Source organism: Daucus carota, chromosome 3 (assembly GCF_001625215.2).
Source record: "Daucus carota subsp. sativus chromosome 3, DH1 v3.0, whole genome shotgun sequence".
Lineage (NCBI taxonomy): Eukaryota > Viridiplantae > Streptophyta > Magnoliopsida > Apiales > Apiaceae > Daucus > Daucus carota.
This window is the reverse complement of record NC_030383.2, coordinates 56,842,544-56,859,576: the sequence shown is the minus strand read 5'-3', so window position 1 is coordinate 56,859,576 and position 17,033 is coordinate 56,842,544. Positions and strand designations below refer to the sequence as shown.

The window sequence follows — 17,033 nt, the reverse complement described above, 5'->3', positions numbered from 1 at the left end:
TTTAAAAATTAACCATTCAACTATAATATTTTTTATTTTACTCACTAATGTTAGGTTATTTTTTTTTGTCACTGAAGTTAGGTTCAGATTTGATTATTAGCATTACATTAATTATTTGTAGTATTATTAAAATATAGTGGTAGTCTGTAATATTTTGATGATTTGGTAAATGTCCGTATCTTCATATATAGTACTTTATGTCTCCAATGTCGTTTACATAGGGTGATAAGTTACGAAACTATGTTTTATAGGAGTTTTAAAATACGTGCTAAGCAGTAGAATAAACTGTAAACTAATGAGAGGGATGGAGTGAGTAATAATAATAAAATGATGCATTATAGAGGACAATCATCGAAAATTAAGTTAACCTCTCTATTTATTTATCTTGAAAATTGTAATAAGATAAAGTTATTTTATTTTTTTGAAGCAAGAGATGAAGTTATTAAAATTTATGAAGATAAATTTAAGAGAGATCTTAGACGGAGCTAGTCGATTGAAACTTTAATAATGAAAGATGATGCATCATATCACTCAATTACACTTTATCTTATTAGGGAGGGTGAATTGTTTGAAATCACTGATTTCATATTCATGAATTATTGAATTTTTTTAGAATTCTAATTACGATTTTTCCTGGTTTTAAATTTTCATCGGCTCATTTTATATTATTATTACTATATATAAAGATATAAACATACGACATCATTAAAATATTACATACTATCACTATGTATAAATGATGCTATAAAAAATTATCATAATGCTAGTAATCAAATCTGAACCTAAGTTGGTGGCTAAAAAAAAAAATCCAAACCAAACATTAGTGAGTAAAAGGAAAAAAAAAATTAGTTGGGTGGCAAGTTTCTAAAAACGTAATAAGTTGAGTGACAAAAAAATCAATTTTTCCTAAAAATAAAAAGTTAAATTCGAAAACAAATCGACAGTTTCAGAAGTGTTACTCATAGGTCTTTAACACAGTGTTACTCGTAGGGCTTTAACACTTCTCAGATTGTTGATTTATTTTTGAATTTAACTTTTTACTTTTAAGACTAATACAATTTCTCAAAACAATGTTTTAAATGAGATCAAAAATTTGAAAGTGTCCGAATGATATATTGGTGTAAAGCTTTGGTACAAACAAACAGCAGTTTGTAAAATTGGTTCTTCGTGGGTACTCATACATTCCCGAACCCTTTTATTAATGATAAACTGCTATTTTATACTTGAACTTATTACTGATTTTGGAAATTGATGTTGTACTTGGCCTGTTTGTTGTTCCAGAAGATTCCCCAGTGCCTCTCGACCTCCGGATCCCTCTTGTTCTCGTCAAACAAATTGAAGATATAAGTCTCGATACGCTTCTGAGGTCTTTTTGGAGTCCCAATGCTCTGTACATGATTAATCAATCCGTTGTTATGAGTCCTGGCATTGTCAATAGTAGCTGCAGAGTGTCCTTCCGTTGGCCATCCTACTTCGGAAACCACCACATCCAAAGAGGATCCGCCAGCCTTCTCTAGCGCGGCGTGGACACTGTCCACCATGGAATCAAACAAGTTTGTGTAGGTAAGTGGTCCGTCTTGGACACGAGTTTGTGCAGAGTTGAAAGTAGCGTAATCAAAACGAGCACTTCTGGATTCGCGGTGGGCTTGAGCTTCTAAGTCCATAGGGATGTCTTCCTTTACGTGCACGTAGCTGTAAAAAGGGTGAAGGTTGACGAGCAAGGGTGCATTGTTGTTGTGAACTAGGAATTGGATGATTGGATCGATGAATTGTCTGGCTTCGGGCCTGAATTCACTCTGTGATGGCTGATAGTTCACGTTAAGCATCTCGGATTGGTCCACGGCTGTGGTGACTCTCATTTTGTTCTGGAGGCCGAATGCAGAAATTGCGTTCTGGATGTTTTGCATGGCAGGGAGGACAAACTGCGCGAACTAAGAAGTCTGGTCGTGGAACGGAGTAATTCCATTGCCAACAACAATGAACCTGAAATTGACGTTCTGATAGTTTTGGACATTGCCTTGGATCCACTGCTTGGCGTTGTCTTGGTTAGAGGCAATCCACGGGAGATGGTCGTTGGGGACGCCAAGCACAACTTCAATGCCCGTGTTCCTGAGGGAATTCAGAGCATTATGGTCCGGGCCATAAAGTCTAATTCTCCTGATCCCGACAGATTGGACAAGACCCACGGCTTCTTGAGCTGACGGTTGATTGTCAGCAAATGTTCCATAGGTAACACCTACAGGTTGCGCTTGGTTGTCGTTCCTCAGAGCACCTGCAATAATAAATTTATACACGTTAGTAAATTTAAAAAAAAAAACAAATCTAACTCAAAAATTATTTGGGAGTACAAATTAAATATATATTTAGACTCTCAATTTTTTGAACAAATTTGATATAGGTCAAATCAGTATATATTGTTAAGATTATACCGAACATCGTAGCTAATATGTACGTTATGCTAGTGTTGGAACCAAGATTCAGCCAGATGCCGAAACCTGAATGTGACCTGAAAAGGAGAAGAATGCGAGGGATTATCTCTCCGATTCACCTCCGGCGTGAGAATAAATTAGTGGTCCTAAGTTGGAACTGCAAGCGTAAGAAAAGTGTGTACTTGAGTGTGTAATTGAGTATTACCCATCATTTACCAGTTATTTATAGGGGGAAGAGAGCTCCTGGGTGTGTAATGGTTCCGCCCGATGCGGGAGGAGAATAGTGGGGCTTTAATGCGGCGTGATCTCCGTCCCCGAATGTTACAATGGTAACATTTAAGTAATTTAAATAGTGGGCTGGGCCTCTTGGGCCTTAGCGAATTGGGCCGAAAGGCCTGTCCTCCAACAGCTAGACTCCGCTATTATTCAAGAAATCGGTGATTAATTTTGATTAGTCTCTGTTCCATACTCTTCGAACCGGTTAAATATATAATTATATGATTAATTATGACTAATTCAATTAATTCTTATTTCATGTTTTTTTTTACCAATTTTTACTTTTTAAAACACTGAACTCCATCATTAATTTGACTTAAACTTACTAGAGCATCCCAACGAGATTGACTAAAATTGGTTGGCTAAATCTGAGTTCAAGATGCTCTTGTATTAAAATCCCAAGATTAGAATACATCTATACTATGCTATAATATGTCAACATAAATATAATTTGTTGTTCAAAATTTTTTTTGTTTATGTTTTTTTTTGGTACTCTCCCTATGGAATTAGAAGTTTATAACATATGGAGCTCTATTACTCCTATATTGTTAAACAGTCATAAATACTGAAAACACTTATCACAATACATTATCATATAATATTTCATAAAATAATTATAATGAAGTTAAAATAAAATTATAAATATACAATTTGAATATTTTTTTAACAAGAATCCTCATATAACTCTTTTTAACTCACGAACCATTACGTAACCCGTTCTAACTCTAATTTGTTACACGAAAAATATCTTTTTTCATACATATAAAAATATACGAAATATGAAAAATCTGATTTAAAATTAATTTAATTATCAAATTGGACACTCTCTTCACACCAATATATCATCGGGGCACCTTCGAATTTTCGGTCTCATCTGAAACACCGTTTCAGAAATTTTACCAGTCTTAAAAATAAAACGTTAAATTCAAAAACAAGTCGACATTTTAAAAACGTTACTCATAGGTCTTCAACACAGTGTTACTCGTAGGGCTTTAACACTCCTCAAATTGTCGATTTGTTTTTGAATTTAACTTTTTTACTTTTAAGACTAATACAAATTCTCAAAACAGTGTTTTAAATAAGATAAAAAATTCGAGAGTGTCCCGAATGATATATTGGTGTAAAGCTTTGGTACAAACAAACAGCAGTTTGTAAAATTGGTTCTTCGTGGGTACTCATACATTCCCGAACCCTTTTATTAATGCTAAACTGCTATTTATACATAAACTTATCACTGATTTTGGAAATTGATGTTGTACTTGGCTTGTTTGTTGTTCCAGAAGATTCCCCAGTGCCTCTCGACCTCCGGATCCCTCTTGTTCTCGTCAAACAAATTGAAGATATAAGTCTCAATACGCTTCTGAGGTCTTTTTGGAGTCCCAATGCTCTGTACATGATTAATCAATCCGTTGTTATGAGTCCTGGCGTTGTCAATAGTAGCTGCAGAGTGTCCTTCCGTTGGCCATCCTACTTCGGAGACCACCACATCCAAGGAGGATCCGCCAGCCTTCTCTAGCGCGGCGTGTACACTGTCCACCATTGAATCAAACAAGTTTGTGTAGATAAGTGGTCCGTCTTGGACACGAGTTTGTGCAGACCTGAAAGTAGCGTAATCAAAACGGGCACTTCTGGATTCGCGGTGGGCTTGAGCTTCTAAGTCCATAGGGATGTCTTCCTTTACGTGCACTAAGCTATAGAAAGGGTGAAGGTTGACGAGCAAGGGTGCATTGTTGTTGTGAACTAGGAATTGGATGATTGGATCGATGAATTGTCTGGCTTCGGGCCTGAATTCACTCTGTGATGGCTGATAGTTCACGTTAAGCATCTCGGATTGGTCCACGGCTGTGGTGACTCTCATTTTGTTCTGGAGGCCGAATGCTGAAATTGCGTTCTGGATGTTTTGCATGGCAGGGAGGACAAACTGCGCGAACTGGGAAGTCTGGTCGTGGAACGGAGTTATTCCATTGCCAACAACAATGAACCTGAAATTGACATTCTGGTAGTTTTGGACATTGCCTTGGATCCACTGCTTGGCGTTGTCTTGGTTAGAGGCAATCCACGGGAGATGGTCATTCGGGACGCCAAGCACAACTTCAATGCCCGTGTTCCTGAGGGAATTCAAAGCATTATGGTCCGGGCCATAAAGTCTCATTCTCCTGATCCCCACAGATTGGACAAGACCCACGGCTTCTTGAGCTGACGGTTGATTGTCAGCAAATGTTCCATAGGTAACACCTACAGGTTGCGCCTGGTCGGGCCTTATCTTACTGAGACCTGCAAAAATAAATTTTGTACACGTTAGTAAATTTTAGAAAATTTATACAAATTTATCAAAACAAGCCTAATTAATAGCTTCGCGCACCTAAGGCAATCTGCAGAAAGCCTGAAGATAATAAGGAAAGTAGCAACACTACAAAGGGAATTCTGGAATGCATTTTGATAACAAAGCTTTGTATACTAAGAGAACTCTTGCTCTACTTTCTTTGATGGTGATCTGCATGTAGTATACTTGGTCCTATTTATAGTGTGGAGAAGCGGTCGGGTCGGGTCGGAAATGACTTGAATGAGGGCAAAGTGATAAACACCAAGGCAAATGAGGCCAAAATGACATGCAAGTTTGTTACAGTGATAAGCTACGTGCCGAAGTGTTTCTTTTACGTGGCTCGCTCAGGTTGTTTTGAAACTCAAGTCGGCGTTGATTGCATGAGACCTGGGTTGAGGTCCAGGTTAGTTTTTGCCAAATTAAGGAAATATGTGGCAAACCAGTTCACGAGAATTGGCATCGAAGATATACTTTACATTTTTGTTCATTGTTCCTTTCCAAAGAAGATAAGCACCAGTTTCATTTACTAGCGTCATGAAGATAGATATATCCTTCAAAGGTTCGAGTCACGGATGAAACTTCAACATAGAGGGTTATCTGAATTCGACTTGACACATAATTGACTTGAAAAATATTTTGATATCCGATTATCGAACGGTGACCCACTAACCAATAACACTATTTATACATCGAGTCAAGTTAAATTTATAGGGGTGTCCAGCATTTCCTCAGCTCGAACAGGAATACTAGCTATTACATTATAAAAAATATAGTTAACACAATCTCTAACAAGTAATTATTTTTAGTATAGTGATTAGTGTCAGGGTTTTTTTTCAACTACTCATCACGCATTTCAATACTTTTCTAAAAAATTTGATATCTCATTATCAAATGATGACCTGGTGACTAGCAAATTTATTTTATCATTGAATCGAGTTAAATATAGGAAAATATTAAATTCAGAGCAGCATTTTTAGTTTCAGAGCATATTCAATTCTCAGCCCCCTTCTTTAAAAAAAAAAAAAATCTCAGCCCCTTGCATCTACACAAATCATATATTTTCAATACAAATTCTTGCAAATTACTCTGAATATTAAAAGATTGCTCTATATATAACATTTCCCTAAATTTATGATCCAAAGAAATCTAGAAAGTTTTAAAACTCAATAGCCTGTATCATCCAACAAAGTTTGTACCAAATAGATAAATGATACTCTGTCTCATGATAAGAGTCATTTTGACTTTTTACACGTAATTTGAAATATAAAAAAATATATTTTTATATATTATTTTTCAAATTTTCCTAAATAAAAATTTAATATCTATATTTTTATTCAAAAAAGGAAAATTCGAAAAATAATATGTAAAAATATGTTTTCTTTACGTCTCAAATTACGTGTAAAAATTCAAAGTGATTTTTATTATAAGACAAAAGAAGTAACAAAATATAGGCAACAGACAGTATGCTGTAGCGCAGAGCGCAGACTCCCCTCGTCGCCGTTTGAGAGTTTAAAAATCTTTGATGAATTTAGAATATGTTTGGTTCATGATCAATTTTCGTTAATGATAATCATAATCTCAAATAAGTGTTGATGTCTGTATTAATCATTTTGTGCTATAAATTATAATTCTCATTTTCATTTTATAGATCAATTATTCATTTCACACACTTTGACATATTCATCTTTATATCCTTCATTCTCATTATCTAGTTTAATTGTCATCCAAACGTTCTTTTGGATTTCCGATCAGGTCTCGATCGTGTATGATCTTAATTATTTTTAAGTTTTGAGACCAATCTATTTCGATAAGCAAAAATCTAACTCAAAATTTATTTGGATTATAAATAAAATTTTAATTCAGATTTTCAAATTTTAGAACAAATCAGATATACATCAATTCGGGATGTCGTCATCGTTGTTTCAAGCTGTATTTTGGAGTTTTTTATAACTGAAGAAAGATTTAATTTTCTTTAAATGTTGTTTAGTGATATTTTGCGGAGGAATGAAAAGAATTTATGGATTTGAATATATTTCTCTTATATATTTGTTTGAAAGGATTTCTTCTCACCAATATTGAGAAGATTTGAAAAAAAAGAAACTACGGAACTTTTTATTTATTTTTTTCTTTATAAACTCAGAACGGAGCGCAAGTGTGTCTGTGGAAATAATCCAATCTAACAGATGACGCTTCAAAAATTAAAATAGAAGGTTTCCAGGACCTCACTCGACAAATAATTAACTCATGCGTCATCGTTTTCTCTCAATTGTTTATAGAAGACGAAACTCGACACTTGTTTAAGATTTTTATATCTATAGTTTAATTAACTCGTTCTCCCTCAATTGTTTACATTTAAAGACAGAACTCGACACTTATTTAAGATTTTCATAAATATAATTTTAATTAACTCATATTCCATCGTTCTCTTTCAACGATGAAAGCTGATGGAAGCCCTTCACATAATAAAGAAATATGGCTACTCCTCCAATGATTGAGAAAATTTTAGGATTTTTCAAAAAGAGAGGAGTCTGTTTTATAAGTTAGTACTTGATAAAATATAGAATCATGATAAATGAAAAAGTTATTTACATTCTTAGAATCTACATGATATATTCGATAGCAATGGTGCTACTTGATATATTCGACAGCAATGGCCTAAACAACATAATCTGATCAATTCATTTGTTTTGAGTATATGTGAGAGCTGAGCATTTAACATCTTATGAACACTCATTGACCAGAACAAACAAGTAAAAGCTGGAGCTAAATATGCCTTGATTTCATCACTACTATTGTCTGAGCAGTTCCCATACCTGGTGATATTTTTGCAGGATATTGTTCACCGAATTGTAACGAGTCTCATAAACTTGATTATTCCCCACTTCCCACAATATTTCAACAAAGATCGAATGCATTAAGTTGCAATATCAGGTTCTTAATTTGATCTAGACCATAATCCAAGAATTGCCCTTTGATTGCTTGTGCTGCCTCCTGACCATCCTTTTATTCGCGATAAAAATGGCAGGGTTCTTCTATTTCTCATTGGACCAGGACTTGAGTGCCCCCGAAATGGCCTTGAACCCGTCCTATCAAATCTTGCTGATGAACTGAAAACTTCAGATGCTCGAAGCCCCCACTCAACATCAGAAAACGGAGACTGCAAGTGATATGGCATGTAACCAGAAGCGGTGCTAGGTCTAGCATCAAAATATGTTGATATCTGCTCTGGGCTACAAAATCTTGACTCAAAGTTATTCGTTGTGCAGAGCTCATTGCATATTAGTTTCAAGGCCTGAACAACCTCGCTCATAAAAGGCCGATCAGAAACTTCTGGCTGAACACACATTGAAGCAATTGCTGCTACTTTAGCAAAACTTTCAAAAGGGAAATCAGGGCTCAAAGATTTGTCCAACATTAGCTCTAGACCTTCTTTACTTGTCAGAAGTGGACGTGCCCAAGTAACTAGGTTTTCCTGTCCAGTTGGTCGAGACATATCTACCGGTTTTCTTCCTGTTATCAGCTCTAGTAGGACTACTCCATAACTGTACACATCACTCTTTACGAGAAGATGTCCTGTCATCGCATATTCTGGAGCAACATATCTAGTATGAAACATCATTACATTAAAAAAATTAGCAGATTGTGTATGTTGGTGAACAGAAGTAGACTCAAAAAAACAAAAGTGACAAGTATACAAGTGATTCTGACAAGCAATAATACAACTGTAACCACAAATGCGTAAAGAATGTCTCAAGAAGGCATAATAATAGTGCTACTTACAGATTTGAATCCAAAATTCAGTACAAAATATACATGAGGTTATTCTTGATCACAATAGACATGTATATTTTTTGCAAGTCCATATGTTTTTTCTTTTTTTAAGAAAAATAAAAAAAATTCTTTATCTGTTTGCATTTCAAGCTCCTCAAATATGCAGGTAAATACTAATTAGCTAAAATTCATACTTTGATTGACCTTATAAGTTGATAAGTAATAAGAACATATCGCTTAAGACCTGATGCCTTTGCTTTTGGGGTTGTCCAGTTTATGCCAGTGTTCTAAAAGGGTTTAAGGCGCTAGTGAAACTAAACGGTTGTACTCACCTCTGGTGCTAAATTTTTCGAGTGGATGCTTAGGCGAACCTTTGACTGATCTAGGTTTTTATACTGCCAAAACTCAGATCTTTTGTCGGGCTTAAGTAGACGACTAATTGTTAAGGGAAAGGAACTTGGACTAAAAAATTTTAATGTTAAAGATATGCTTTGAGCTTAAGCTGGGAAATATAATTTAAAAGATTACATAATTTGCATTGAACCTTGACAAAAATCTTCGCAATCACAGTGCAGTTTACAAACATTACCTTTCAGAGAAAGGGGTATGAAAAAATTTAATTAGGTTGAAAGTGAAAGAAGAAATACTGTACCCGAAAGTTCCCATGACCCGAGTTGAGATGTGTTTGTTTTCCTCATCTGATCCAATTCGAGCTAAACCAAAATCAGAGACTTTCGGTGTAAAATCATGTTCCAACAAGATGTTGCTAGACTTAAAGTCTCTGTGTATAACTCGTGGACTTGAATCTTCATGCAGATAGGCTAGACCTCGAGCTGCACCGAGTGCTACCTTCAAGCGAGCATTCCAATCTAGTGGAGCATCTGTCTTGTCAAATCCTAGAAGCAAAAAAAAAACCCTAAGAATGGGAGTCCCCAAAATATTTTTGTAAGTGAACCCGTATATCTCGAAGCTAGCATATAACAGAGAGTACCATGTAAATGAGATTCCACACTCCCATTAGCAATTAGTTCATATACTAAGCAGCGTGCATGTTCCTCCATACATATGCCCACTAACTTGACCAAGTTTCTGTGATGAAGGCGGCTGAGCATTTCAACTTCAGCCAGAAACTCACGACCACCTTGTTGATTGTCTCGCTTAAGCACCTTGACAGCCACTTTTGTGCCATCATCAAGAACACCACTATAAACAATACCAAAACCACCTTCACCTATTATTCTGGAAGCGTTAAAGCTATCAGTTGCTCTTTCAATGTCTATTACAGTAAAGGTCTTTGCGGTTCCAGTGTAAGGGGAAAGACCAGATTTATACGTTGGTGAAATGGAACTCAGGCCAGTGCTAATCTTTGAAACAGCAAATCCTGCAACATAGATATTATAGACTAATGTGACAGCATGCTAAAAAAAATTAAGCATGCTTCTGTAACATGAAAAGTGTCCTGCACCCCTTGAAGATTCACTTTATTCTAAATCTCATAATTGTAGAGACTTAAGATGGATTAATAGTTTTTTCTGTTTGCAAGATCAGTGGTTATGGTAGTCTTGTAGATACAGGAAATATTATACTCTACACCAATGAAAATAAATCTTACTTAGGGATTCTTCCAGTGACGGCGTTGGACTAGTTAGATTTAGCTCTGGTTGGGCTTTTTCCCTTCTGTGTCTGAACAACATAACCCATGCAACTGCACAACACAGAATCAGAGACAGGGAGGCTACCAAAACTATCATTGCAATAACACTGCCTTTAAGTCCCTTTTTATGTCTCTGCCTATTGACATCAACCGCAAGAGGCTTAAAGGGTCTCTTTTTGCTACCCTGACCAGAATACGCCTCACCACCAAAGGTTGAGAGGGCAGGTGGAGACGCAGGAAGCCCTATTATGGTATAAAGTAGGACTTTATTAAATTTAACAATCACCTGCATATACTTGATATATTACTACCACCTCAAAGTAGATATTTCATACCTGGATAACGCATATATAAGATCTCATAATTGCCGAAATATAAAGGTTCTATCGCCACTTCCTTCTGATAGAATTTTTTATATATTAGATAGGCTGTAGAGTTATCAAATTTTGCTCCAAAAGGCACCAAGTCTAAAAGGACAACAGTCTTTTCTTGATTCTGGCTGTCTGCATTTGCTCCCATGATACGAACTTGACTTTGTTTCATAACTATCCCACGAGAAATATCTGCAGCAAGGTCTGATACCAGAGGGAAGAATGCATACAACGGCAAGTCAAGCCGTAGCCCAACTTGCATTGCCAAAACACAGCCACAGGGAGATCCAGAAGGATTATTGGTGAATGGCTCTCTGCACGATAATGATTCGCAATCTACAAATTGGAGTATAACATGTAGGCTACATTTCAGCAGTGAAACAAAATAATTACACAGGTCCTGCATGATGTAAATTTATGAGGCAAACATGTGTACCTTCACTAAGAGGTGGAGGGCGTAGCTCTGGAATATGTGGTAGGTAAGGCACCATTGGATTTTCTGGTGAGGAAGTACCAGAAGGCGAATTCTGAGGTGGAAAAGGGGGTACTTGCAAAAAGAAAGATGACAGATTAATAAGCATCTAGAAAAATGTGAATTGGAAAAGAGAACCATAAGAAGGCTCCCCTCTTTTCCATTTTTTGGTTATCAGGAGGATTACATGATACTTCTCTTACTTGTCATCTCTTGGGATGCAGGTACTCGAGGTGGTGAGACAGGTGGAAGAGCGCTTTTTGCTGAAGCCAAAGGTGAATCAGATGGCGCCAGTAAAAATCAGCCAAAAAAGATAATGTTAGAAGTGAATATCATGATCAGCATACATAAAACACTCTTTCATATAGCATTGCGCTTTTTACCTGCATTCAGGGTTGGAAGAGCATTACTCTTTTGCCTACTATCTTCATAAACTTTAGGGGAATATGAAGGGGGCGCAGCGTTGGCTGGACCATTGTAGTAGCAAAAGGAGTAAGAGTAAATATTATATAACTGTAAACTGGAAATTAAGGCATTAATATCTATATGAAAGACAGGAAACCTATATTTGTCGAAGCAAAAGGAACCGCAAAAAATGGAGTAGAGGTAGAACTATTCTTTTCGGTTTGATGATGTTTATAATATGGAATTGAAGGTAAAGGTGTGGTAGGGCGAAACCACTTGTGAGGAGGGGATATGATTACAGAATGCAAAGGAGATGTTGCAGAGAGTCAGTATGGGAATTCTGCAGTGAAGCTATATTGAAACTATGTTCCAAGTTGCATTAGTTGGCAAAAGAATATGTTACTGCAGACGACTATTTAAACACAAACAATTTCTCCAGCATACCTTTTACAGGGTTATTAACCTGAGGTAATAACTTCTTGGGACTTCCATATGATGGCACAGCAACTGCAAGCCCATTCTTTTTCCAGTCATTGCCTGGTGAGGGAGTTGATAGGGGAAATGTGTCATGTTGTTTATTAAAACAAATAAACAAATCAAATCCAGTAAACTAATCGATATATAGGCAAAGGTATCTATTTGAATGACATAGGACCTTTGTTAGTTGGTGGAACAGCGCTGGTAACACTTTTTCTCGCATGAGGATGCCTATAAAATGAGGTTGATTGTACAGGTATGGGGGAACGTAATCCTGAATGTAAAGAATACTACATTACTAAAAGAGGCTGAGGCACACTGGCAAAGTCCGTAAGGGATCTTTGCCTTGGAGCTTCAGCAGAAAATTAGCTTTTCAGCTGTAGTAATCCACAAAACCGGCTGAATTAAACAATAGTTTATGTGAAAACAAAAATACATTTATAACATACCTTCTGAGGAGGAATGGTCCAAGGGTGACAACTGTTTGAGGATTCCTTTAGACGGTGCAGCAACTGGCATTTTAACCCTTTTCTGGTCAAAGCTTGGTGGACGTGTTGATACTAGAGCGACATCAGGGTCTGTAATGAAAAATCAGAAGGCAGAAAAGTGTCCCATATGTTAATGGCATATATATATTTGTTCACATATTAAAAGGACAGGTCTCAATCGCAATACTAAACCTTTACTGGTTGATGCTGAAGACGACTCCATTTTTAAATGAGGTAGGGGAGCAACTGAAGAGCCCTTTGGGAAGGATTGCACTGGAGCTACAACAGCAACATATATCATGTATAAATTACAGAAGTCCTCAGAAAAATTGGTTACAACTGCAAACATCTTATGCAAAACAGATGCACATTGTTACAGACTCACAGCATACCTTTTGTGGGGGAGTCCAGAGGTGATACCTGCTTAGGAGTACCATTTGATGGTGCAGCAATTGGTTTCCCACCCCCTTTCTGCTTAAAGATAGGTAGAGGAGTTGCTACAGATGAGATATCAGGCCCTGCAAAGAACATATTCGCTATAAGATTCACTTGTACAAGTGGTTTTAGAGAAGACTTGGACTATATTCATCTGTAAAGCTTTTTTTAATCCACCTTGCCTCTCTATCTAGCAGGCCAACCCATAGAATCTCAACCCAAGATCAGATACATCGCATTAGTTTTACTTATAAAATCCAGAGAATACTCTGTTTGAATTCATTAGTTCGAGGTGGTCAAGTATATTAAGAAATATCTTGAATCCTCAAACTAATTTGTCAGATAAAATGCTACTCCATATATTAACTTCACGACAGTCTATACTTAATAAAAATTTACTTCACAATCACTCAGGAAAGAGTAATTTCGTTAAAATATAACTCCTGATCCTCCCACGCACAAAATAACATGTACACTCTTTTTTCTAACCTGGGGAATTAGATGGAGGAAATTCAGGTAATAACGGGCGCACTGGTGCTGAATAACTTGGCAATTTGCTTGACGGTGATGCAGAAGGAACTGCATCAGAAAGGTCATTTGACAATTGACAGGTATACATCTATGCAATAGTAAAAAAAATGAGAACGAAAAGTATATTGCATATAAGTAACCCTATCTCGTTAATAGTATAATTTTAAGTTGAAATGATTCCACCATTCTTAAAGGATAGAGGTGTGACAGACACGTAACTTATTTAGGTTGGGATCAGAAAATTTATAGAAGCATTTATGGGACAAATCATAGGATTAAAAGTATCTTGACTTCAGTAAACCTGGTGAATTCGATGGAGGTATTCCTTGTGCTCCTCGCTGGTTAGGCAATGGTTCTATCAGCAAGTTGAGAGGAGGTGATGCAGCAGGCACTGCACTTAAGATTATATATATCACAGGTATCAATCAACTGAACGTTTGTCTACAGCAAGTTCGCATCAAAAATATATGTAATAAGGCAGACCAGGAAAACTAGACGGCGTAATTTTTTGTGCAAGAGGATCATCGCTTGGTGGTATTTGTAGTATCTCCTCTGGCGGTGGTGCCATTTGTTCTGCATTTAAAAAAGGAGTGGTAAATGAGTCTCATATTTATAATCAACACTTAAAAGATGAAACACCATGCAATTTAAACCTGGATTAATAGGTACATATAGCGGAGCCCTACTATCTGGGGTCATAGTTTGTTGCATAACAGGTTGGGTTGCTGGTGGATTTTGAGGTGAGTTGAACAGAGGTGCTGCAGCAGGTAATGCATCCAGGTGAAGAAACTCCGGTTAATAGCAGAGCTCTTGTGATGTTACAGAAATGGATACATACGATTAACCTGTACCTGGATCTTCTGGCGCCAAGTTAGGTCCCTCCACATGTGGTGGCTTCCCATGAGAAGTGCTGAAAGACAAGGATGGCACAATGCCCTGAACATTTTTGACAGGTGCAGCTGAATTGTTTGGAGATAATTGCACAAGCGATTGGAGAGGAGAAGAACGGACATTAATTTTTAGATCATAAGATAAGCTAAAGGATATTAAGGTTTTATAGTCAGAATTGAGGAGCTTTACCATTCGGCTGAAATTCTGGACTGCCTGAAGTTCTTCTTGATTGCCTCCAAGGAGGGTCAGGGTGAACGACTTCTTCTCTTATAGGATTGGAACCGAAATTCGCTTGAGATAGTGATGGCGCTGTTGAACTTCCTGAAAGTTTATCCCTTCAGAAAATGAGTTCTATTGCAGGGAGGGGAATCATCCCTCCTGTTTCATCATTCGTTGTGTTGTATAGGTACCCGAAGTTCGACGCAAGATACTACATTATTGTGTTATATTATGTTAAAACTTTAATGGTATGTATAGATGATTCTGAGTTTCACTCTCCCAGTTGTGGATTACACAATTCTCGGGAAATTTGCTTCATTTTATGTGCTATCTAACATGAAATTAAGTTTTGGATTCGGTTAGTCCTATTTCTTCATGTCTTGATGAAGGCAAATGGATTCATTAGAAAGGTACTCAACTCCTAAAAATTTAATAATTGATCATGTTCTTTATTGCAATACACCGCTCCTATCTACAACGGATGCAAGTACTCGTGTTTTCATATATTCAGATACATATGACCAAACAAGCAAGACCACAATATGCAGGTAGAATTCAGCTAATGATTGTGTCTGTGTGGCTTTCTAAGGTTAGGGTTCTTTTCATCTAAAGTATGCCTATAAGAAGTATATATATCGATCCTTGTTATATTTTACATTCAATGCTACTATAATCGTATTCAGTGCAAAATCAAAATCACAAATTAATGCTCACAAATTAATAAAATAAAACAAACAGTGCAAACTGATGACTTGTGTACATATGACTCATACATGGCCTTTTACTTGGGGTTCATGAAGATACATACAGAAACATGATTCTTCAACTGATCCAGGCTGAACATAATTGCATATGACGAGTTAACAGAACAGAAATAAAAAACGAACATAATTACTTCATCCCAATATTCAGAATCTTTATTCTTTAATACTAGTCCCTTCTAAATACAGATACAACTTTGTGTGTTTTCAAGGCTTCATAAAAGTCTAATAGAACGAAGTTCTAAACATGAAACTAGTACAAGGTTTTCACAGAGTTGCGAAAACTTAATAAGAATATAACAACATGGGTTGATCATACATGCAACTATGCAAAGATTACATAACAACATAGTAACAAGAATCTAAACATTAGTACAAGGTTTTCACATAGTTGCGAAAACTTAACATAAGAATATAACATGGGTTGATCATACATGCAACTATGCAAAAATTTCATATAACAACATAGTAACAAGAAGATAAAATCACCTGCGGATTCCTGAAGTAACAATAGAATAGCCAAGCCTTTCACCACCAGGTAAACAAATTGCACCATCAAAACCATCCCATACAATTAAAAACAATCATAAAACTCTGTACTTTTAGACCTGGTGAGAAACATGAGAAAATCAAAAAAGAATTATTGTAACACACAAGAAAAACAGTGAGAAACAAGCAAAGCAAATGAGACAGTCTCTTGAAACTCTTGAAAAGAAGCTCTGACTCTGAGGCATACAGCGATAGATAGTTTAATGTTACATCAAATGGTTTGTTAGTTTGGACAAAATAAATATATGATGAGAAGAGTAACTAAAGCTAAGAGAGTAAAGTAAACTATAAACAACTGAAAAATAAACTACCAAAAGTTGAAAGTAACAGACTAGTTGCTTAGTAGTATATTATGATACCTACATATTTTTATTTTTCAGATCTACGTGCAAAATCAAAATTCTAGTTGATTTTTCAAAACTGGCTTGTGGTTTAATTTCTTCAAATTAAGTCTTTTATCTTTTGAGTAGAAGTAATTTGATTTTTTCAAATTATGCCTTTTACCTTTTCGTAAAATTTTATTTTCTATTTTTGTTAAGATAATAGAGATGACATAGTAAAGATTCCAAATTTTGTTTTGTGTCTTCTCTAGTGGAAAAATGATTGGAATGATCACTTGTGCTGACACAAAGTATTTTTGCTTACTTTTAATAGCTTTCAATACCATACATTATTTTATTAAATGTAAGTGAGAAAAAGCTCATGAATTATAAGACCTAATAAATTTTAATTCAAATACTTATTTTTGAAATAAAAGTCTTGATTGAAGTAACATAAATAGCTATGCAAATGCTTTTACAGAAAAAATTAGATGCTCGCACTCACTCATGCTTAAGTCTCCTTGATATTTATTCTACTAAAAACAATGAGTTGGATTAAGAATGGGAGAAAAAACAACTGTTAAATTTTACAAGTCACAGTCACAGGTCACAGCTTTTGGACTAGTGGATAACAAACAAAAAAAAACACAATATTTTACTG

At 36.0% G+C, this 17,033-nt stretch overlaps 3 protein-coding genes across 3 annotated transcripts; all 3 read right to left on the bottom strand.

The window, feature by feature from the left end:
- Positions 1-1,232: 1,232 nt before the first annotated feature.
- On the bottom strand, positions 1,233-1,859 carry LOC108212753 (glucan endo-1,3-beta-glucosidase, acidic-like). Its single transcript, XM_064090133.1, has one exon. It carries the CDS (start codon positions 1,857-1,859, stop codon positions 1,233-1,235), a length of 627 nt encoding a protein of 208 aa, XP_063946203.1.
- A 1,918-nt stretch (positions 1,860-3,777) lies between these two features.
- LOC108211882 (glucan endo-1,3-beta-glucosidase, basic isoform-like) lies at positions 3,778-5,196 on the bottom strand. The gene is made up of 2 exons (XM_017383593.2): positions 5,068-5,196; positions 3,778-4,979 (listed from the first exon to the last, which is right to left on the bottom strand). The coding sequence occupies exons 1-2, from the start codon at positions 5,138-5,140 to the stop codon at positions 3,937-3,939; spliced, it is 1,116 nt and encodes a 371-aa protein (XP_017239082.1). The 5' UTR covers positions 5,141-5,196; the 3' UTR covers positions 3,778-3,936.
- Positions 5,197-7,575: 2,379 nt separating this feature from the next.
- On the bottom strand, positions 7,576-16,343 carry LOC108214185 (receptor-like serine/threonine-protein kinase ALE2). The gene is made up of 20 exons (XM_017386028.2): positions 15,993-16,343; positions 14,713-14,844; positions 14,484-14,591; positions 14,286-14,390; positions 14,116-14,205; positions 13,934-14,023; positions 13,591-13,680; positions 13,059-13,184; positions 12,859-12,945; positions 12,628-12,756; positions 12,357-12,452; positions 12,146-12,238; positions 11,680-11,763; positions 11,500-11,559; positions 11,261-11,371; positions 10,789-11,160; positions 10,412-10,696; positions 9,791-10,180; positions 9,452-9,695; positions 7,576-8,630 (listed from the first exon to the last, which is right to left on the bottom strand). Exons 1-20 carry the CDS (start codon positions 16,066-16,068, stop codon positions 7,964-7,966), a joined length of 3,435 nt encoding a protein of 1,144 aa, XP_017241517.1. The 5' UTR covers positions 16,069-16,343; the 3' UTR covers positions 7,576-7,963.
- Positions 16,344-17,033: the final 690 nt, after the last annotated feature.

Excerpts from the sequence above, each read along its gene's own strand:
- LOC108214185 (XM_017386028.2), bottom strand. The coding sequence starts at position 16,068 with ATGGTTTTGATGGTGCAATTTGTTTACCTGGTGGTGAAAGGCTTGGCT. Across the intron at positions 12,946-13,058 it reads TCTGGACTCCCCCACAAAAG|CTCCAGTGCAATCCTTCCCA; the intron begins GTATGCTGTGAG and ends TTGCTGTTGTAG. Across the intron at positions 9,696-9,790 it reads TGTGGAATCTCATTTACATG|GATTTGACAAGACAGATGCT; the intron begins GTACTCTCTGTT and ends TTTTGCTTCTAG.
- LOC108211882 (XM_017383593.2), bottom strand. The coding sequence starts at position 5,140 with ATGCATTCCAGAATTCCCTTTGTAGTGTTGCTACTTTCCTTATTATCT. Across the intron at positions 4,980-5,067 it reads CTTTCTGCAGATTGCCTTAG|GTCTCAGTAAGATAAGGCCC; the intron begins GTGCGCGAAGCT and ends TTATTTTTGCAG.
- LOC108212753 (XM_064090133.1), bottom strand. The coding sequence starts at position 1,859 with ATGAGAGTCACCACAGCCGTGGACCAATCCGAGATGCTTAACGTGAAC.